This window comes from Nerophis lumbriciformis, linkage group LG27, assembly GCF_033978685.3.
Source record: "Nerophis lumbriciformis linkage group LG27, RoL_Nlum_v2.1, whole genome shotgun sequence".
Taxonomy (NCBI): Eukaryota; Metazoa; Chordata; class Actinopteri; order Syngnathiformes; family Syngnathidae; genus Nerophis; species Nerophis lumbriciformis.
The window spans coordinates 8,287,836-8,311,003 of record NC_084574.2 but is presented as its reverse complement, the minus strand read 5'-3'; the positions used below and the strand labels follow the sequence as shown (position 1 = coordinate 8,311,003).

The 23,168-nt window shown below is 34.1% G+C and overlaps 2 protein-coding genes across 6 annotated transcripts in view; one reads left to right on the top strand and one right to left on the bottom strand.

The window, feature by feature from the left end:
* il2 (interleukin 2) overlaps window positions 1-23,168 on the bottom strand; it is a 136,010-nt gene that overhangs the window by 84,585 nt on the left and 28,257 nt on the right. The window contains exons 3-6 of one of the 2 annotated variants that reach the window (XM_072916360.1): window positions 10,715-10,802; window positions 10,559-10,603; window positions 6,115-6,249; window positions 5,898-6,018 (exon numbers count right to left, since the gene is read on the bottom strand). In XM_072916360.1, the coding sequence (XP_072772461.1) occupies window positions 5,920-6,018; window positions 6,115-6,249; window positions 10,559-10,603; window positions 10,715-10,802 (367 nt within the window). In that variant the 3' untranslated portion in view covers window positions 5,898-5,919. Of the gene's footprint in view, window positions 1-5,476; window positions 6,019-6,114; window positions 6,250-10,558; window positions 10,604-10,714; window positions 10,803-23,168 lie in introns of those variants that run through there. The other variant, XM_072916359.1, reaches the window with a different exon arrangement.
* Window positions 21,027-23,168, top strand: part of rnf150a (ring finger protein 150a) — a 101,252-nt gene continuing 99,110 nt past the window's right edge. For 3 of the 4 annotated variants that reach the window (XM_061922965.1, XM_061922966.1, XM_061922963.1), the window contains exon 1: window positions 21,199-21,295. The gene's annotated coding sequence lies outside the window, so the exon portion shown is untranslated. Of the gene's footprint in view, window positions 21,296-23,168 lie in introns of all 4 variants that reach the window. The other variant, XM_061922964.1, reaches the window with a different exon arrangement.

Here is a 23,168-nt window from a genome sequence, read left to right as displayed (position 1 = left end):
ATGAAAACGTGATTTTAAAAGAATAAAATGTTGGATTTCCTTTGGAAAAACCCGTAATATTACAAGAAAAAAAGTAACAATTTTACTATTAGTGGGAACATTAAACAAAAAAAGAATAGAATTGTAAATTTTACGAGAGAAAAAAGTCGATATTGCGGAGGGAAAACAGTCGTAATACTACCAGAATACTGTTGCAGTTTTACAAGAATAAACTAAGTTCCAAGAGGAACATTTTAATTTTGATGAGGATTAAGTCGAAATTTATGTAAAGAAGTAATAATTTTACAAGAAAAATTTTACGAGAATAAAATCGTAAATTAATTATTTTCTTAGAAATAAACTTGTAATATTATGAGAAAAAGGTTGGGTTTTTTTTTTTTACCATAAGTAGTAACATTGAAAGAAAAAAGTTGTAATTAGATGATAAAGTAATTTCAGTTTCTAAGAAAACTGTCTGCTTTTCATGAGAACAAAGTCGTGATCTATAAGTAAAAAGTAAAAAAAAAAATTGGGGAAAAAAAGCCAGAATATTACAATGAAAACGTGATTTTAAAAGAATAAAATGTCGGATTTCCTTTGGAAAAACCCGTAATATTACAAGAAAAAAAGTAACAATTTTACTATTAGTGGGAACATTAAACAAAAAAAGAATAGGATTGTAAATTTTACGAGAGAAAAAAGTCGATATTGCGGAGGGAAAACAGTTGTAATACTACCAGAATACTGTTGCAGTTTTACAAGAATAAACTAAGTTCCAAGAGGAACATTTTAATTTTGATGAGGATTAAGTCGAAATTTATGTAAAGAAGTAATAATTTTACAAGAAAAATTTTACGAGAATAAAATCGTAAATTAATTATTTTCTTAGAAATAAACTTGTAATATTATGAGAAAAAGGTTGGGTTTTTTTTTTTTACCATAAGTAGTAACATTGAAAGAAAAAAGTTGTAATTAGATGATAAAGTAATTTCAGTTTCTAAGAAAACTGTCTGCTTTTCATGAGAACAAAGTCGTGATCTATAAGTAAAAAGTAAAAAAAAAAATTTGGGGAAAAAAAGCCAGAATATTACAATGAAAACGTGATTTTAAAAGAATAAAATGTCGGATTTCCTTTGGAAAAACCCGTAATATTACAAGAAAAAAAAGTAACAATTTTACTTTTAGTGGGAACATTAAACAAAAAAAGAATAGGATTGTAAATTTTACGAGAGAAAAAAGTCGATATTGCGGAGGGAAAACAGTCGTAATACTACGAGAATACTGTTGCAGTTTTACAAGAATAAACTAAGTTCCAAGAGGAACATTTTAATTTTGATGAGGATTAAGTCGAAATTTATGTAAAGAAGTAATAATTTTACAAGAAAAATTTTACGAGAATAAAATCGTAAATTAATTATTTTCTTAGAAATAAACTTGTAATATTATGAGAAAAAGGTTGGGTTGTTTTTTTTACCATAAGTAGTAACATTGAAAGAAAAAAGTTGTAATTAGACGATAAAGTAATTTCAGTTTCTAAGAAAACTGTCTGCTTTTCATGAGAACAAAGTCGTGATCTATAAGTAAAAAGTAAAAAAAAAAATTGGGGGAAAAAAAGCCAGAATATTACAATGAAAACGTGATTTTAAAAGAATAAAATGTCGGATTTCCTTTGGAAAAACCCGTAATATTACAAGAAAAAAAGTAACAATTTTACTATTAGTGGGAACATTAAACAAAAAAAGAATAGGATTGTAAATTTTACGAGAGGAAAAACTCGATATTGCGGAGGGAAAACAGTTGTAATACTACGAGAATACTGTTGCAGTTTTACAATAATAAACTAAGTTCCAAGAGGAACATTTTAATTTTGATGAGGATTAAGTCGAAATTTATGTAAAGAAGTAATAATTTTAAAAGAAAAATTTTACTAGAATAAAATCGTAAATTAATTATTTTCTTAGAAATAAACTTGTAATATTATGAGAAAAAGGTTGGGTTGTTTTTTTTACCATAAGTAGTAACATTGAAAGAAAAAAGTTGTAATTAGATGATAAAGTAATTTCAGTTTCTAAGAAAACTGTCTGCTTTTCATGAGAATAAAGTGGTAGTTTTTAAGCAAATTATTTCTTACAAATAAACGTGATATTATGAGAAAAAAGTAACAATTTTACAATTGGAAGAAAAAAGTTGTAATTTTACAAGTTTTACAAGACAAAAAGTCGATATTTTGGGAGGGGGAAAGTGATAATGTTACGAGAATAAAGTTGTAATGCTACGAAAATACTGTTGCCATTTTAAAAGAATAAAACTGTAATTTCAAAGAAGAAAATTGACAGTTCCATGAGGATTAAGTTGGAAATCATGTCAAAAGAATAATAGTTTTACGAGAATTAAAATCGGGATTTTGTAGAAAATGTCATCGTTTCAGGAGAATAAAGTCTAATTCCCCCTAATGAAATATTAGGAGAAAAATGTTGTAATTTTACTAGAAATCTATCGTCATTTACGAGACAAGTTCTAATTTTACAAACAAAACATTTTTTTTAAAAAGTGATAATGTTACGAGAATTAAGTTGTAATGCTACGAAAATACTGTTACAATTTTAAAAGAATAAAACTGTAATTTCAAAGAAGAAAATTGACAGTTCCATGAGGATTAAGTTGGAAATCATGTCAAAAGAATAATAGTTTTATGAGAATAAAATCGGGATTTCGTACAAAATGTCATCGTTTCAGGAGAATAAAGTCTAATTCCCCCTAATGAAATATTAGGAGAAAAATGTTGTAATTTTACCAGAAATCTATCGTCATTTACGAGACAAGTTCTAATTTTACAAACAAAACATTTTTTTTTAAAAAGTGATAATGTTACGAGAATTAAGTTGTAATGCTACGAAAATACTGTTACAATTTTAAAAGAATAAAACTGTAATTTCAAAGAAGAAAATTGACAGTTCCATGAGGATTAAGTTGGAAATCATGTCAAAAGAATAATAGTTTTATGAGAATAAAATCGGGATTTCGTACAAAATGTCATCGTTTCAGGAGAATAAAGTCTAATTCCCCCTAATGAAATATTAGGAGAAAAATGTAATTTTACTAGAAATCTATCGTCATTTACGAGACAAGTTCTAATTTTACAAACAAAACATTTTTTTTAAAAAGTGATAATGTTACGAGAATTAAGTTGTAATGCTACGAAAATACTGTTACAATTTTAAAAGAATAAAACTGTAATTTCAAAGAAGAAAATTGACAGTTCCATGAGGATTAAGTTGGAAATCATGTCAAAAGAATAATAGTTTTATGAGAATAAAATCGGGATTTCGTACAAAATGTCATCGTTTCAGGAGAATAAAGTCTAATTCCCCCTAATGAAATATTAGGAGAAAAATGTAATTTTACTAGAAATCTATCGTCATTTACGAGACAAGTTCTAATTTTACAAACAAAACATTTTTTTTAAAAAGTGATAATGTTACGAGAATTAAGTTGTAATGCTACGAAAATACTGTTACAATTTTAAAAGAATAAAACTGTAATTTCAAAGAAGAAAATTGACAGTTCCATGAGGATTAAGTTGGAAATCATGTCAAAAGAATAATAGTTTTACGAGAATTAAAATCGGGATTTCGTAGAAAATGTCATCGTTTCAGGAAAATAAAGTCTAATTCCCCCTAATGAAATATTAGGAGAAAAATGTTGTAATTTTACCAGAAATCTATCGTCATTTACGAGACAAGTTCTAATTTTACAAACAAAATATTTTTTTTAAAAAGTGATAATGTTACGAGAATTAAGTTGTAATGCTACGAAAATACTGTTACAATTTTAAAAGAATAAAACTGTAATTTCAAAGAAGAAAATTGACAGTTCCATGAGGATTAAGTTGGAAATCATGTCAAAAGAATAATAGTTTTATGAGAATAAAATCGGGATTTCGTACAAAATGTCATCGTTTCAGGAGAATAAAGTCTAATTCCCCCTAATGAAATATTAGGAGAAAAATGTAATTTTACTAGAAATCTATCGTCATTTACGAGACAAGTTCTAATTTTACAAACAAAACATTTTTTTTAAAAAGTGATAATGTTACGAGAATTAAGTTGTAATGCTACGAAAATACTGTTACAATTTTAAAAGAATAAAACTGTAATTTCAAAGAAGAAAATTGACAGTTCCATGAGGATTAAGTTGGAAATCATGTCAAAAGAATAATAGTTTTACGAGAATTAAAATCGGGATTTCGTAAAAAATGTCATCGTTTCAGGAAAATAAAGTCTAATTCCCCCTAATAAAATATTAGGAGAAAAATGTTGTAATTTTACCAGAAATCTATCGTCATTTACGAGACAAGTTCTAATTTTACAAACAAAACATTTTTTTTAAAAAGTGATAATGTTACGAGAATTAAGTTGTAATGCTACGAAAATACTGTTACAATTTTAAAAGAATAAAACTGTAATTTCAAAGAAGAAAATTTACAGTTCCATGAGGATTAAGTTGGAAATCATGTCAAAAGAATAATAGTTTTATGAGAATAAAATCGGGATTTCGTAGAAAATGTCATCGTTTCAGGAAAATAAAGTCTAATTCCCCCTAATGAAATATTAGGAGAAAAATTTTGTAATTTTACCAGAAATCTATCGTCATTTACGAGACAAGTTCTAATTTTACAAACAAAACATTTTTTTTTAAAAAGTGATAATGTTACGAGAATTAAGTTGTAATGCTACGAAAATACTGTAACAATTTTAAAAGAATAAAACTGTAATTTCAAAGAAGAAAATTGACAGTTCCATGAGGATTAAGTTGGAAATCATGTCAAAAGAATAATAGTTTTATGAGAATAAAATCGGGATTTCGTACAAAATGTCATCGTTTCAGGAGAATAAAGTCTAATTCCCCCTAATGAAATATTAGGAGAAAAATGTTGTAATTTTACCAGAAATCTATCGTCATTTACGAGACAAGTTCTAATTTTACAAACAAAACGTTTTTTTTTAAAAGTGATAATGTTACGAGAATTAAGTTGTAATGCTACGAAAATACTGTTACAATTTTAAAAGAATAAAACTGTAATTTCAAAGAAGAAAATTGACAGTTCCATGAGGATTAAGTTGGAAATCATGTCAAAAGAATAATAGTTTTATGAGAATAAAATCGGGATTTCGTACAAAATGTCATCGTTTCAGGAGAATAAAGTCTAATTCCCCCTAATGAAATATTAGGAGAAAAATGTTGTAATTTTACCAGAAATCTATCGTCATTTACGAGACAAGTTCTAATTTTACAAACAAAACGTTTTTTTTTAAAAGTGATAATGTTACGAGAATTAAGTTGTAATGCTACGAAAATACTGTTACAATTTTAAAAGAATAAAACTGTAATTTCAAAGAAGAAAATTGACAGTTCCATGAGGATTAAGTTGGAAATCATGTCAAAAGAATAATAGTTTTATGAGAATAAAATCGGGATTTCGTACAAAATGTCATCGTTTCAGGAGAATAAAGTCTAATTCCCCCTAATGAAATATTAGGAGAAAAATGTTGTAATTTTACCAGAAATCTATCGTCATTTACGAGACAAGTTCTAAATTTACAACAAAAAAAAAGTTATATAAATAGTGATTTTACGAGAATATAATAAAAAAATATTTTAAAAATAATCGGAATGTTGCTCGGATAAAGTCGGAATATTACAAAAAAGAGAAGAAAATCGTAATTCAACAGAAAAAAGTCAAATACAAATGCAATTGTAATATTTACCAGCAGTATAATGTCAAAAAAAGTTGTAAAACATTTAAAAAGCCACTTAAATGAAAGCTAAAAGTCTCACATCTTGATATGGTGGTATTTCAAATGCACCTGGCTGTGTGCTGTACATTAAAAAAAAACCAATCATAATTATCATCGGACCTCATCGATCACTTCATTGCTTTTAAGAAGCGATGGCTTGCAGGAGTTTCTCTAGTTCTCTGAGAAATGTGCTAATGTCGCCCAGGGAGTGCGCCTCACATGGCAGACAGCTGACCTGAAACTTAACAAGCACAGAAATGGTCACCAAAACTCCTCGTCGTCGCATCCAATGAACGCATGAACGGGTCACGGACGGTGTTGACCAACATGGACTCACAGATTCAGATTTTAGCTGTCTTCCGAACGCAAAGATGCAGTTGGCGTAAATGTTGTCCGCCTTCACCTCCTCCTCCTTGATGACCATCAGCAACTCCTTCACGTAACATTCCAGCGAGAAAAGAAGACACTTGGTCTGAAAGACGACAAAAAGGGCGAAACTACAGTCATTGGATATTGCGATCAAAACGTAACTTCGGACTTATTTGTGTAATTTAGAATTTTTTTTGTGATTTTGTACGATCAATCATTGCACAAAGTCCTAAAATGCACAATATTTTGCGCTTTTGTGTTTTTTTTAATAACCCTTTGAACTAGAGATGTCCGATAATGGCTTTTTTGCAGATATTCCGATATTGTCCAACTCCTAATTACCGATATATACAGAATAAATGGGATGGATACAATCTAATCATGCAAATATGAAGATTATTATGTAAAGCACAGGTGTCAAACTCAAGGCCCGGGGGGCCAGATGTGGCCCGCCATTTCATTTTATTTGGCCCTCGAAAACCTGGATATAATATGTATCAATAAAGTACTGTAACTTTTTTTTACTAAATGTATTCTTTCTTCCTGTTTTGGGAGAAAAAAAATAGATGTAATCGCAAATTATGTTAACTTAAGTATTGTCTAATTATGCAAAAATATATTATCAAACATTCAAACCATTTTTTAAATAGAAATAAACACTAATTATAATGATTTCAAAGCAAATTATCCATCAAATTGTGCAATGTAAAAGTAGCAATAGATTTCATGGTAAAATTGTGAAATTTACTGTGTTTTTTACAGCATTTTTCTCTAAATAAAAAAAAAAAAGTACTTTTTTACTGTAAGAAACTGTGGTGCCGTTTTGGCATTTACAGTAACACACCGAAAAATCTATTGTTGTTGATTTGCGGTAAAAAAAAAAAAGCAAACAAAATTTTACTGTAAAATTGCAGGGTTTTTTTTATTTACAGTAAAAAAAATGTTTTGATTTTACAGTAAAATTCTGGCAACCGAGCTGCTTTTTTTTTACCATAAAAACAGCAGTACAGTTTTTCCATTTATAGTAATATACACTACATTTTGAGGTGAAATTATTGCAATTTACCATATATTTTTTTACATTTTACTTTTTAAAAAATCTACTAATAAAATGCATTAAAAAATGGTGTAATAATAGTATTCACTGTTAGACGCGGCCCTCTGGGGCCAAACATGACTGCCATGTGCCCCTAAGTAAAAACCACTTTGACACCTCTGATGTACCGTATTTTTCGGAGTATAAGTCGCTCCGGAGTATAAGTCGCACCGGCCGAAAATGCATAATAAAGAAGGAAAAAAACATATATAAGTCGCTCCGGAGTATAAGTCTCACCGGCCGAAAATGCATAATAAAGAAGGAAAAAAAACATATATAAGTCGCTCCGGAGTATAAGTCGCACCGGCCGAAAATGCATAATAAAGAAGGAAAAAAACATATATAAGTCGCATTTTTGGGGGGAAATGTATTTGATAAAAGCCAACACCAAGAATAGACATTTGAAAGGCAATTTAAAATAAATAAAGAATAGTGAACAACAGGCTGAATAAGTGTACGTTATATAAGGCATAAATAACCAACTGGTATGTTAACGTAACATATTATGGTAAGAGTCATTCAAATAACTATAACATATAGAACATGCTATACGTTTACCAAACAATCTGTCACTCCTAATCGCTAAATCCCATGAAATCTTATACGTCTAGTCTCTTACGTGAATGAGATAAATAATATTATTTGATATTTTACGCTAATGTGTTAATCATTTCACACATAAGTCGCTCCTGAGTATAAGTCGCAACCCCGGCCAAACTATGAAAAAAAACTGCGACTTATAGTCCGAAAAATACGGTGAAGTCATTGACTAAAAAGGAGTTCTTAAAACTAGAGTGAATATCTAGAAATAACATTGTAACTCTTGGCAAGTGGCAAATAATTTGCAGCGTAAAAATTCAGGCATCTCCAAAAAAAGGCCTGCAAGTTTCTGGGGGACCCGATCAGAGGTGGGTAGTAACGCGCTACATTTACTCCGTTACATCTACTTGAGTAACTTTTGGGATAAATTGTACTTCTAAGAGTCGTTTTAATGCAACTTACTTTTACTTTTACTTGAGTATATTTATAGAGAAGAAACGCTACTTTTACTCCGCTACTTTTATCTACATTCAGCTCGCTACTCGCTACTAATTTTTATCGATCTGTTAATGCACGCTTTGTTTGTTTTGGTCTGTCAGACAGACCTTCAAAGTGCCTGCGTTACTGGTGACGTTTCACTCCGTTCCACCAATAAAATGCAGTCACTAGTGACGTTTGACTCCGTTCCACCAATCAGATGCAGTCACTGGTGACGTTGGACCAATCAAACAGAGCCAGGCGGTCACATGACCTGACTTAAACAAGTTGAAAAACTTATTGGGGTGTTACCATTTAGTGGTCAATTGTACGGAATATGTACTGTACTGTGCAATCTACTAATACAAGTTTCAATCAATCAATCAAAAGTGTGAAGGAAAAAAGACACTTTTTTATTTCAAACGTATATCCCGTCACAAGCCTAAAGACTGACTGCACAGTTCCTGTCTTCACAATAAAAGTGCCGCTCCATCGCGCCTGCGCTTTCAAAATAAGAGTCTCCGAAAGCCAGCGCAAACAAGCTAGCAAGCTACGGAATTTGCCGCCAATGTATTTCTTGTAAAGTGTGTGAAAACGAATATGGAAGCTGGAGAAATTAGATGCCAAAAACCAACCACTTTCATGTGGTATTAGACAGAAAGGAGGAACTTTTTTTCTCCTGCATTTGAAAACGTGGACGTTATCATCACTACTGTCTGATTACAATCAATGCAAGTCATCAGAATCAGGTAATACACCAACTTATATTCTTGTCTTCATGAAAGAAAGGAATCTATATGTGTTAAACATGCATGTATATTCAGTAAAACACCTTTAACATGTAAACAAAAACGGCAAAATAAATAAATATAAATTATATACTGTATATATATATGTGTGTATATATGTATATATATATATATGTGTGTGTGTATATATATATATATATATGTGTGTATATATATATATGTGTGTATGTGTATGTGTATATATATATATATATATATATGTGTGTATATATGTATATATATATATATGTGTGTGTGTGTATATATATATGTGTGTATATATATATATATGTGTGTATGTGTATGTGTATATATATATTTATATATATATATATATATATATATATATATGTATATATATATATATATATATATATATATATATATATATATATATATATATATATATATATGATATGTGTGTGTATGTTACTCATCAGTTACTCAGTACTTGAGTAGTTTTTTCACAACATACTTTTTTACTTTTACTCAAGTAAATATTTGGGTGACTACTCCTTACTTTTACTTGAGTAATAAATCTCTAAAGTAACAGTACTCTTACTTGAGTACAATTTCTGGCTACTCTACCCACCTCTGGACCCGATACACTTCTGTCAATGTTCAAAACATCACTTTAGCATGCAAATGAAGCACATTTTGGGGGTAAGGTTTTTAAAAAGTGATTAGGAATCAATAAATCACAAGCGGGTGTAATATTATTGAAACAAAAAAGCCTTAAAATATCGTAACCTTTCCGAAATCCGGCATTTGACGACAATCACACTGCAAAAACAAGAAAAAACAAAACAAAAATGAGGGGTATTTTATTTGAACTAAGCAAAATTATCTGCCAATAGAACAAGAAAATTTGGCTTGTCAAGACTTTCCAAAACAAGTAACATTAGCTAACCTCAATGAACCCAAAAATACCTTAAAATAAGTATATTCTCACTAATAACAACTATACTACTATATGAGTATGTATTTTCCTTTTTTTTTTTTGATTGATTGATTGAAACTTTTATTAGTAGATTGTACATATTCCGTACAATTGACCACTAAATGGTAACACCCCAATAAGTTTTTCAACTTGTTTAAGTCGGGGTCCACGTTAATCAATTCATGGTTTCATTGAAAATAAAACAGAGACACAATTGTGTCAAAGTCGTGCTTTTTTTTTTTTCATGCTTGAAATAAGAAATGATTACTTTAAAAAAGTAGTTTTATACTTGTGAGTGTTGATGACACAGCTTTGCAACAGTTGATATTCTAGTTTCAAGCACTCAATATAGCTCATCAAATCTCAGCTGTAATATCTTACTGAGATCATTTAGGTCCAAAACCCTTAAAACAAGTAAAACACTCTAACATAAAATCTGCTTAGTGAGAAGAATTATCTTATCAGACAGAAAATAAGCAAATATCGCCCTTATTTGAGATATTTCATCTTACTTAGATTTCACTTTTTGCAGTGCACGGAGGGACTTTTTCTTCTACTTTTCACGACTTACTTGAATGTCGTTCATGGACGGAGCGTACAACATCGCATCGGAATTCTGTAACGGCAACGGGGGGAAAAGTTTGAATGCAACACAAATCAGCCTCCGGAGATGAGCTCTCCTCACAAACTTTTGGAATGCAAAATTATTGGTATACCTTTTTCTCACCTTAATGAAGGGAGTCAGATGTCTTAAGCACTTCTGCACCTTTTCAGAATCCCTCACATCCAGCGCACACGACGTCTTGTTCAAGATGCTGTGGGAGCATAAATAACTGGTAACATTCCTCATGTGCAGTTTGATCCAATACAAATAATAACAGTGGAACTATTCAGTGCGAGACACTAAATCTCAAGGAAACTAAAGTTCAAAAAGAAAACCATTAAAAAAGCTGTTTGCTTTTTTGAAGGGGGAAAAAATTCTCGATTTGGAGATTGAATAGAATAGAGTTTTATTTATCATTATTACAGTGAACAGGTTCAAAGAACAACGAATTTAGAGCAGATCCCCTAAGGTGCCAATGGCCGAGTGTGGAATAATTCGAATAAAATTGAAAAACTTTTTTTTTTAAATCTACAAACCCCAAAACCAGTGAAGTTGTCATGTTGTGTAAATGGTAAATAAAAACAGAATACAATGATTTGCAAATCCTTTTCAACTTATATTCAATTGAATAGCCTGCAAAGACAAGATACTTAACGTTCGAACTGGTAAACTTTCTTATTTTTTCCAAATATTAGCTCATTTTGGAATTTGAGGCCTGCAACATGTTTCAAAAAAGGTGGCAAAAAAGACGGACAAAGTTGAGGAATGCTCATCAAACACTTATTTGGAACATCCCACAGGTGAACAGGCTAATTGGGAACAGGTGGGTGCCATGATTGGGTATAAAAGCAGCTTCCATGAAACGCTCAGTCATTCACAAACCAGGATGGGGCGAGGGTCACCACTTTGTCAACAAATGCGTGAGCAAATTGTCCAACAGTTTAAGAACAACATTTCTCAACCAGCTATTGCAAGGAATTTAGGGATTTCACCATCTACGCTCCGTGATATCATCAAAAGGTTCAGAGAATCTGGAGAAATCACTGCAGGTAAGCGATGATATTACGGACCTTCGATCCCTCAGGTGGTACTGCGTCAAAAAGCGACATCAGTGACTAAAGGATATCACCACATGGGCTCAGGAACATCTCTGAAAATTTGGACAGCCTTATTAGGAGCCTTTGTAACCTGTTTGCTTTAGGGCTGCAACTAACGATTAATTTGATAATCGATTAATCTGTCGATTATTACTTCGATTAATAATCGGATAAAAGAGACAAACTACATTTCTATCCTTTCCAATATTTTATTGGGGAAAAAAACAGCATACTGGCACCATATTTTTGTTGATTATTGTTTCTCAGCTGTTTATAAATGTTGCAATTTATAAATAAAGGTTGATTAAAAAAAAAAAATTGGAAAAAAATAATTTCCTCTGCGCATGCGCATAGCATAGATCAAACGAATCGATGACTAAATTAATCGCCAACTATTTTTATAATCGATTTTAATCGATTTAATCGATTAGTGGTTTCAGCCCTAGTTTGCTTACTTTCTAATAAAAGACAAGTCTATTACTCTATGTTCACTCATTTATTTATTTAATGCTAAAATTGTTATTTGTTTGCAATAAATCGAAATGGGTGATACTTGTATAGCGCTTCTCTACCTTCAAGGTACTCAAAGCGCCTTGACACTATTTTATTACTAATTTATTTATTTATTACGAATTTTTATTACTATTTTATTATCACTATTAAATATATTATACTTGTATTGCACTTTTCTACCTTCAAGGTACTCAAAGCGCTTTGACACTATTTTATTACTAATTTATTTATTTTATTTATTACGAATTTTTATTACTATTTTATTATCACTATTAAATAGATTATACTTGTATTGCACTTTTCTACCTTCAAGGTACTCAAAGCGCTTTGACACTATTTTATTACTAATTTATTTATTTTATTTATTACGAATTTTTATTACTATTTTATTATCACTATTAAATAGATTATACTTGTATTGCACTTTTTCTACCTTCAAGGTACTCAAAGCGCTTTGACACTATTTTATTACTAATTTATTTATTTTATTTATTACGAATTTGTATTACTATTTTATTATCACTATTAAATAGATTATACTTGTATTGCACTTTTCTACCTTCAAGGTACTCAAAAGCGCTTTGACACTATTTCCACATTCACGCACTGATTGCAAGGCCCTAACCACAATCAGGAGCAAGGGTGAAGTGTCGTGTTCAAGGACACAACAGACATGATTAGGATGGCGGAAGCCGGAGATTGAACCAAGAACCCCCAAGTTGCTGGCACGGCCGCTCTACCAACCGAGCCACGCCGTCCATAAGAAACATATGTTAAAAGTTATAGTAGCCATGATTGTCACACACACACACTAGGTGTGGCGAAATTATTCTCTGCATTTGACCCATCGCCCTTGATCACCCCCTGGGAGGTGAGGGGAGCAGTGAGCAGCAGCGGTTGCCGCGCCCGGGAATCATTTTTGGGTGATTTAACCCCCAATTGCAACCCTTGATGCTGAGTGCCAAGCAGGGAGGTAATGGGTCCCATTTTTATAGTCTTTGGTATGACTCGGCCGGGGTTTGAACTCACAACCTACCCATCTCAGGCCGGACACTCGATTTAAAAGTATCATAAGATTTTCTGTTAAAATAAAGACAATAATGACATTTTTTTGTATTTCAAAATACATTTTGGTCCTTATACCGGTACCAAAATATTGGTATAGGGACAACCCTATAATGCAGTAAAGTGTAATCTAAATGAATAAAAATAGTCGTGTCTTATCGGGAGAGCGACTTTGCATTTCTGCTCGTTATTTTTTCCTACGCTCGTGGCTCAACAGTAACTGAACACAGCTAAATGTTCCCACGCCACGGAATGGACTCGGGTCAACAGCACCCGTGCGCCTTTATTATATTACCGCGGTAACTTTCACAGCCCTCCAAGAAATGCAACGTCATCGCAGGTTATTTTCAAAATATCCACGTTTTTTTTTTTCAATAAAATATTGGAAAGGATAGAAATGTAGTTTGTCTCTTTTATCCGATTACTAATCGATTAATCGAAGTAATAATCGACAGATTATCAAATTAATCGTTAGTTGCAGCCCTAAAGCAAACAGGTTACAAAGGCTCCTAATAAGGCTGTCCAAATTTTCAGATGAGATGTTCCTGAGCCCATGTGGTGATATCCTTTACTCACTGATGTCGCTTTTTGACGCAGTACCACCTGAAAGGGTTTTCACTTCACAGGTGTGCTTGAAGCTAATGGAGAGAATGCCAAGAGTGTGCAAAGCAGTGATGAGAGCGGAGGGTGGCTATTTTGAAGAAACTAGAATATAAGACATGTTTTCAGTTATTTCACCTTTTTTTGTGGACTATGTTGGGGCGGTATGGCTCGGTTGGTAGAGCGGCCGTGCCAGCAACTTGAGGGTTCCAGGTTCGATCCTAGTCACTGACGTTGTGTCCTTAGGCAAGACACTTTACCCACCTGCTCCCAGTGCCACCCACACTGGTTTAAATGTAACTTAGATATTGGCTTTCACTATGTAAAGCGCTTTGAGTCACTAGAGAAAAAGCGCTATATAAATATAATTCACTTCACTTCACTTCACATGTACGTTTGGACACATCTTCTCATACAATGCGTTTTCTTTATTTTCATGACTATTTTACTTAGTTAGTTTATTATTTCTTCGGTCAATGGTCAACAAAATAAACAAACAGTTTTACATAAACAAACAGTTGTACATTCATAAATTGAAAATGTTGCAGACTGAAAGGGTTGAGGCTGAAGTTGAACACTTATTGTGCCTAACCCTATAAACAATGTCAAATACAAGATGATCTTCCAAAAATGATGAAATTTCCTTTTCACAACATATTATAAATACACATTGTACACTACATAAACACTGTTCAATTATATGCATAGTAAAGTATTTACATTGTAGATAGTCACATCAAAACTATGAATGAACACATGTGGAGTTATGTACTTAACAAAAAAAAAAGGTGAAATAACTGAAAACATGTTTTATATTCTAGTTTCTTCAAAATAGCCACCCTTTGCACACTCTTGGCATTCTCTCGGCGGGCTTCAAGAGGTAATAATAATAATAATAACTGGGATTTATATAGCGCTTTTCTAAGTACCCAAAGTCGCTTTACATGTAGAACCCATCATTCATTCACACCTGGTGGTGGTAAGCTACTTTCATAGCCACAGCTGCCCTGGGGGTAGACTGACGGAAGCGTGGCTGCAATCTGCGCCAACGGCCCCTCCGACCACCACCTATCATTCATCATTCAATTCACCGGTGCGAGTGGCACCGGGGGCAAAGGGTGAAGTGTCCCGCCCAAGGACACAACGGCAGCGATTTTTGGATGGTAAGAGGCGGGGAGCGAACCTGCAACCCTAAGGTTTCTGGCACGGTTGCTCTACCCACTACGCCATGCCGCCTGTCACCTGAAAGGGTTTTCACTTCACAGGTGTGCTAGAAGCTCACGGAGAGAATGCCGAGAGTGTGCAAAGCAGTGATCAGAGCAAAGGGTGGCTATTTTGAAGAAACTAGAAAATAAGCGACTGGGATGAGAATCAGCACCTCCAAGTCCGAGTCCATGGTTCTCGCCCGGAAAAGGGTGGAGTGCCATCTCCGGGTTGGGGAGGAGATCTTTCCCCCAAGTGGAGGTGTTCAAGTACCTCGGAGTCTTGTTCACGAGTGAGGGAAGAGTGGCTCGTGAGATCGACAGGCGGATCGGTGCGGCGTCTTCAGTAATGCGGACGCTGTATCGATCCGTTGTGGTGAAGAAGGAGCTGAGCCGGAAGGCAAAGCTCTCAATTTACCGGTCCATCTACGTTCCCATCCTCACCTATGGTCATGAGCTTTTGGGTTATGACCGAAAGGACAAGATCACGGGTACAAGCGGCTGAAATGAGTTTCCTCCGCCGGGTGGCGGGGCTCTCCCTTAGAGATAGGATGAGAAGCTCTGCCATCCGGGGGGAGCTCAAAGTAAAGCCGCTGCTCGTCCACATCGAGAGGAGCCAGATGAGGTGGTTCGGGCATCTGGTCAGGATGCCACCCGAGCACCTCCCTAGGGAGGTGTTTAGGGCATGTCCGACCGGTAGGAGGCCGCGGGGAAGACCCCCGCGACCCGACCTCGGATAAGCGGAAGAAGATGGATGGATGGATGGATGGATAGAATATAAGTCATTGTTTTGTCTGCTCGCGGAAAACAAACATCCTAATCTACGATTTGACTCCCTCGAATGGCCTTGACGCTGTGGAAACAGGACCAGGCTGTTTTGAAAAACACCACCGAGGACACCTCACCTCCCTCACTCCTCAACGACACCTGGAGTCGAACTTTTGCAGATCGGCCTCAGTCTATAAAAAACATTACATCATCACACCCAAGACAATTGGGCACACACACCCCCTCCCCCACCCCACGCCTTCACCACCGCTTGTTTCCCCACGTGGGTGATGGTCGGATGGCAGCGCTTCATAGCAGCGGTCGCCTTCCAGGGCCCCAACTCCCCGCCCGTCTGTTGCGAGTTTGTCGTGATTGAATGTAACGTGTTTATGTGTGCATTGCATGGAGGTTTTTTCCCACTCCAGACTAGGCCCCCTTAGGAGCCCAGACTAGATTGTATTTTTTTACTCATCTTTTTCCCCAGAGTTTTACCTTTTTCCCATCTTTTACGGGGCGCCTTGTGGCGACCCATCAGTTCCTGTTCTGTAACCCTGTACACTGTTTGTTTGTCTCATCTTGAACGGGTTTGTGCTGAAAACAAAGTTTCGTTGTACTTGTGCAATGACAATAAAGACCTATCTGATCTATAAAACATGTTTTCTGTCATTTCACCTTTTTTTGTTAAGTACATAACTCCACATGTGTTCATTCATAGTTTTGATGTGACAATCTACAATGTAAATAGTCATGAAAATAAAGAAAAACGTATTGAATGAGGAGGTGTGTCCAAACGTTTGGTCCCTATAATGTACGTCAAAAATACAATAAACAAATAATAAAAAAAGATTTTACGATTAAAAAAAACTGACAGCTCAGTCATAAAAAGTATGGTATTTTTTTACACCACATTATTATAAATTTAAAAACTGTGCCACTGTAGTCTTTACGTTAAAATTGGTAACTAACCGGCTTTTTACCAAAAAATCTATGGCCATTTTTGACTAATAAACTGAAAAACAGTACCACTGTAATTTTTACCACAAGATTCTGCCGACTGAGCTGCTACTTTTTTTTTTACCATAAAAATCTATGTTCCCTATTTTTACGATTTATTACCGTAAATGTACGTATGTATTTGTACGCACGTACAACACTTAAGACCTTCAGTATATCAGTATGTGGAATTAAATGATGGAATGGATTAAACAAAGCAATCAAACAATGTACTAATATGATCCACTTCAAGAAACTCTTCAAACTTAAAAGTGTTTACAAAGTACAAAGAAGAAGAACCAGGATAAACATTCTGAATTTATTTAATTCCTCCATTCTTTCACTCTCAAAATAATCTTACTTATCTCATCATATGAAATGTAACTTACTTCACCAATTATTATTTATTTACTTATTTTTATTGTGATTACTTATGGAGTATATTGTGAATAAATCGAGAACAGGAAGTGAACAAAAGTTTTAGCAACTGTTATGTAAAAGAAAAGGGGTAGGATTAATAAATAAGCTCTGCTTCTTCCTACTCCTTTTCGAACATGTTGAAAAGAGAAACTGGAGATTGTGATGTATCATGTTGTATGCTTGCATGTTCCAAATAAACTCAAACTCAACTCAACTCCCACAAAAATGAGGGGTGTTTTACTTGAACTAAGCAAAATTATCTGCCAATAGAACAAGACAATTTGGCTTGTCAAGACTTTCCAAAACAAGTAAAATTAGCTAACCTCAATGAACCCAAAAATACCTTAAAATAAGTATATTCTCACTAATAACAAGTGCACATTTCTTGGTAGAAAAAAAAAAAGAGACCTTTTTGCTCAATATGTTGAAAAATATTCTTAAATTAAGTAAATGCTAGTGCCATTATCTTGACATAATGATATGCGCTCTGCATTACATTTCTTGAAACCAGCAAACTTATACTAAAAACTAATGTATTGTTCTTAATGGAAAGGCAACAAGGCAACCGCTTGTTACTCTCGGGGTCTCCTAGCCGCTCAGGCAAATCATATTGTCTAAAAATGCATTTTTCCATTGATAACATGACATCATCGCGCCAAGTGCGTGCTCTTTCAGTCAATTAGTGCGCATATATACAGCCTGGCCCCCGGCCCAAATTTTTTTAAATTATAATATACACAAATGTGTCAAAGTCATGATTTTTTTTTTCATGCTTGAAGTAAGAAATGATTACTTTAAAAAAGTAGTTTTATACTTGTGAGTGTTGATGACACAGCTTTGCAACAGTTGATATTCTAGTTTCAAGCATGTTTTACTCAATATAGCTCATCAAATCTCAGCAACAAGCTGTAATATCTTACTGAGATCATTTAGGACCAAAACACTTAAAACAAGTAAAACACTCTTAACATAAAATCTGCTTAGTGAGAAGAATTATCTTATCAGACAGAAAATAAGCAAATATCACCCTTATTTGAGATATTTCATCTTACTTAGATTTCAGTTTTTGCAGTGTGCATCAATGATCTTTGATGGATTTGGCCATTCCTGCACTCAAGGTTTTTCAAAGCATTCCACTCGGAGCAGAAAACCATCGCACTTCAACACATCGAACACGATCAGCCATTTGAAACGCCAGCGATGTTTCAGAAGACGCCTGCTGAAGAGGCAACCGCGAGGAAAAGGCCTGGGGTTTGTTGTCATCACGGCGGTGTTTGAAACGTGCAAAAAGTCCGCCAGAGACGACCCCGGGGGTTAAAGCCATCGAGGAAATACAGCCCTTTACCATTGCAGAAGATATTGGACGAATCCACAGGTACAGTTTGTCAAATCCACCTTTGTTCCATGCTTTCTTACTTCCAGGTGTGCACAGATTAATCTAATCATAAAAAATAACTTATACACGTTTCTTTGTTTTGACTTATATTTATGCTTGTTAAAGGGGAACTGGACTCTATTGCAACTGTGTCTATCATTCACAATCTTTTTGTTAGACAAAAGCAAATTTTTTCCTTTTTTTTTATGCATTCTAACTCGTAAATAAACACTAGCAGTAGTCAGCTAACAGTGGCGCCAACGGCCAAGTGTTTCAAAAAACATCCAAAAACCTCAGTCAATGTTTTAGACTGAAAAAAATAGCTAAGATTAAGACGAGATTTTAGGAAAAATTTGACTAAAAACTATTCCCATCCCTAGAGGCGGGTAAGGGAAAGTGGAACAGAAAGTAAGAGTGCTGGAAAGTAAACTGAGGAAGAGAATACAAAACTAAAACGCAAGGAAATGTCAGACCTGTGGGTACAGCACTACTACTGTACTCATGACGGAGTTGAGTGACAACAAAGACTACTTTGATGATCCAGAAACTTATTTTTGAGCCTGAGTATAAGGAGGATGAGCTACAGCTGGGGGACGGCGTGGCGAAGTTGGTAGAGTGGCCGTGCCAGCAATCGAAGGGTTGCTGGTTACTGGTTACTGGGGTTCAATCCCCACCTTCTACCATCCTAGTCACGTCCGTTGTGTCCTTGAGCAAGACACTTCACCCCTTGCTCCTGATGGCTGCTGGTTAGGGCCTTGCATATCAGCTCCCGCCATCAGTGTGTGAATGGGTGAATGTGGAAATACTGTCAAAGCGCTTTGAGTACCTTGAAGGTCGAAAAGCGCTATACAAGTATCACCCATTTATCATTTATTTACAAGTTTTAGAAGCTGAGTGCTAAACAGGTGCAGCTCTAGTGAAACACTGAGCATCATATAGCAGTATTGCTAAATGCTAAACAAGAAATCACTTGCTGTACAATGTCTGCTCTCACTGGGATGCTGACTGATGGCATGTTTATATCTTCCCGTTTAGACAAAGAATTAATCATTAAAAATCATTATGCAGGTAAAAAAAAAAAAAAAAAAAAGATAATGGCACTAGCATTTAAGAATATTTTTCAACATATTGAGCAAAAAGGTCTCATATTTGTTTTTTCTACCAGGAAAAGTGCACTTGTTATTAGTGAGAATGTACTTATTTTAAGGTATTTTGGGTTCATTGAGGTTAGCTCATTTTACCTGTTTTGGAAAGTCTTGACAAGCCAAATTGTCTTGTTCTATTGACAGATAATTTTGCTTAGTTCAAGTAAAATACCCCTCATTTTTGTGGTTTTTTTTTCTTGTTTTTAAACACTGACTTTTTGCAGTGCAATGTCAGCGAGGCTGCCCAGTCGCCACAAATGTACCGTGAAAATCGTCAGTTGCGTTTTTACATTGAGTTGAGTTTGAGTTTATTTGGAACATGCAAGCATACAACATGATACATCACAATCTCCAGTTTCTCTTCTCAACATGTTCGAAAAGGAGTAGGAAGAAGCACTATTTTATTACTAATTTATTTATTTATGTATTTTATTTATTTATTACGAATTTTTATTACTATTTTATTATCACTATTAAATATATTATACTTGTATTGCACTTTTCTACCTTCAAGGTACTCAAAGCGCTTTGACACTATTTTATTACTAATTTATTTATTACGAATTTGTATTACTATTTTATTATCACTATTAAATAGATTATACTTGTATTGCACTTTTCTACCTTCAAGGTACTCAAAGCGCTTTGACACTATTTTATTATTAATTTATTTATTTTATTTATAAATATATTATACTTGTATTGCACTTTTCTACCTTCAAGGTACTCAAAGCGCTTTGACACTATTTTATTACTAATTTATTTATTTTATTTATTATGAATTTTTATTACTATTTTACTATCACTATTAAATATATTATACTTGTATTGCACTTTTCTACCTTCAAGGTACTCAAAGCGCTTTGACACTATTTTATTACTAATTTATTTATTTTATTTATTACGAATTTTTATTACTATTTTATTATCACTATTAAATAGATTATACTTGTATTGCACTTTTCTACCTTCAAGGTACTCAAAGCGCTTTGACACTATTTTATTACTAATTTATTTATTTTATTTATTACGAATTTTTATTACTATTTTATTATCACTATTAAATAGATTATACTTGTATTGCACTTTTCTACCTTCAAGGTACTCAAAGCGCTTTGACACTCTTGGGGTTAGCTAATTTTACTTGTTTTGGAAAGTCTTGACAAGCCAAATTTTCTTGTTCTATTGGCAGATAATTTTGCTTAGTTCAAATAAAATACCCCTCTTTTTTTTTTTTTAACACTGACTTTTTGCCGTGTGGTAACTTACATTTATGAATATAAAACGTAGCCACGTTTCCGAGTTTTGTATTCTCTTCCCGAGTTTAGTCGTGTTTCCTTTCCCGTGCTCTTACTTTGGTGTTCCACTTCCGGCCTGGCCCCCTTCGCGCGGTTTCCCTCACCTGCCTCTGATGAGCGACGAGCAGACGTCCCAAGCGGGGAGACATGGCCTCTCGTCGGGGATGGAGGCTCCGTCACGAAGGCGCATTGCTGCGGTTGTTATGACCCCGAAATGGCGACGTGCGGGTAAGAGTCGTTTAATTATCAAGACCACCAACGATGTAGGCAGTAGGGAAGCGGGAATATGTGACAGTTAAAGCGACACAACAGGTGTAGTAGTACACATACTGTGACAGTTTGCCATGACAAACATAAACAGTTGTAGCGGTCGCTTTAAGGACATCATTCACCACACCTGTTCACCTGACTTTGTCCTCATTATCCACCGCCATTGTTCTATTGTGTACATAACAATGTTGTTCATGTTTAACATTCATATATGCAGTTACACTGAAATCTAAGTAAGATGAAATATCTCAAATAAGGGTGATATTTGCTTATTTTCTGTCTGATAAGATCATTCTTCTCACCATTGGCGTTGTTAGGCCTATTTTAGGGGGGCTCAAGCCCCCCTAAAATATTCTTAAGCCCCCCCTAAATAATTTGGTGTTATTTTTTTTATTTTATTTTTTTATTATTATTTTTTTTTACAAATACATATTCATTATAAAGTGGCCCGAATATGAGTTTAAATAAATAATCATATAACCTGTTATTATCAGAGGTGGGTAGAGTAGCCAGAAATTGTACTCAAGTAAGAGTACTGTTACTTTAGAGATTTATTACTCAAGTAAAAGTAAGGAGTAGTCACCCAAATATTTACTTGAGTAAAAGTAAAAAGTATGTTGTGAAAAAACTACTCAAGTACTGAGTAACTGATGAGTAACATATACACACATATCATACCGTATTTTCCGCACTATAAGGCGCACCTAAAAACCCCAAATTTTCTCAAAAGCTGACAGTGCGCCTTATAACCCGGTGCGCTTTATATATGGATAAATATTAAGATTCATTTTCATAAAGTTTAGGTCTCGCAACTACGGTAAACAGCCGCCATCTTTTTTCCCCGTAGAAGAAGCGCGCGGTGCATGCTGGGATATGTGACGTTTCATTTCCATTTGTGTGTTTATGTAAAGACCCCAAAATGGCTCCTATTAAGTGTGTTGTCTGTCTAATTATAAATAATGCAGACGAGGCGTGTTAACTGAGTTCTCAACGTTTTCTCACAGCGTGCTCATAACCACATTCTAACTGCCAGCATACAACAACGCTTCTCAGGGCTACCGCGCATGCTCGTAACTATCGTTGCATGCTGGGTAGTGTAGTTGTTATATTTGGCTAGCTCATAACAGCACATTGAGAGACACGCTTACGCGCTTAATTCAATACTCGCCGTCATTCCGGGTGGATTGACAAAAGACCTCCAGCCGCTAGATATTGGTGTCAACAGGGCATTCGAAGCTAGACTGCTAACTGCGTGGGAACTTCTCAGGGCTACCGCGCATGCTCGTAACTATCGTTGCATGCTGGGTAGTGTAGTTGTTATATTTGCTAGCTCATAACAGCACATTGAGAGACATATATATATATATATATATATATATATATATATATATATACACACACATATATATATATATACACACACACACATATATATATATATATATATGTATATATATATATATACACATATATACACACATATATATATACATACATTGATATATACAGTATATAATTTGTATTTATTTATTTTGCCGTTTTTGTTTACATGTTAAAGGTGTTTTAATGAATATACATGCATGTTTAACACATATAGATTCCTTTCTTTCATGAAGACAAGAATATAAGTTGGTGTATTACCTGATTCTGATGACTTGCATTGATTGTAATCAGACAGTTGTGCTGGTAACGTCCATGTTTTCAAATGGAGGATAAAAAAAGTTCCTCCTTTCTGTCTAATACCACATGAAAGTGGTTGGTTTTTGGCATCTTATTTGTTCAGCTTCCATATTCGTTTTAAGACACTTAACAAGAAATACATTGGCGGCAA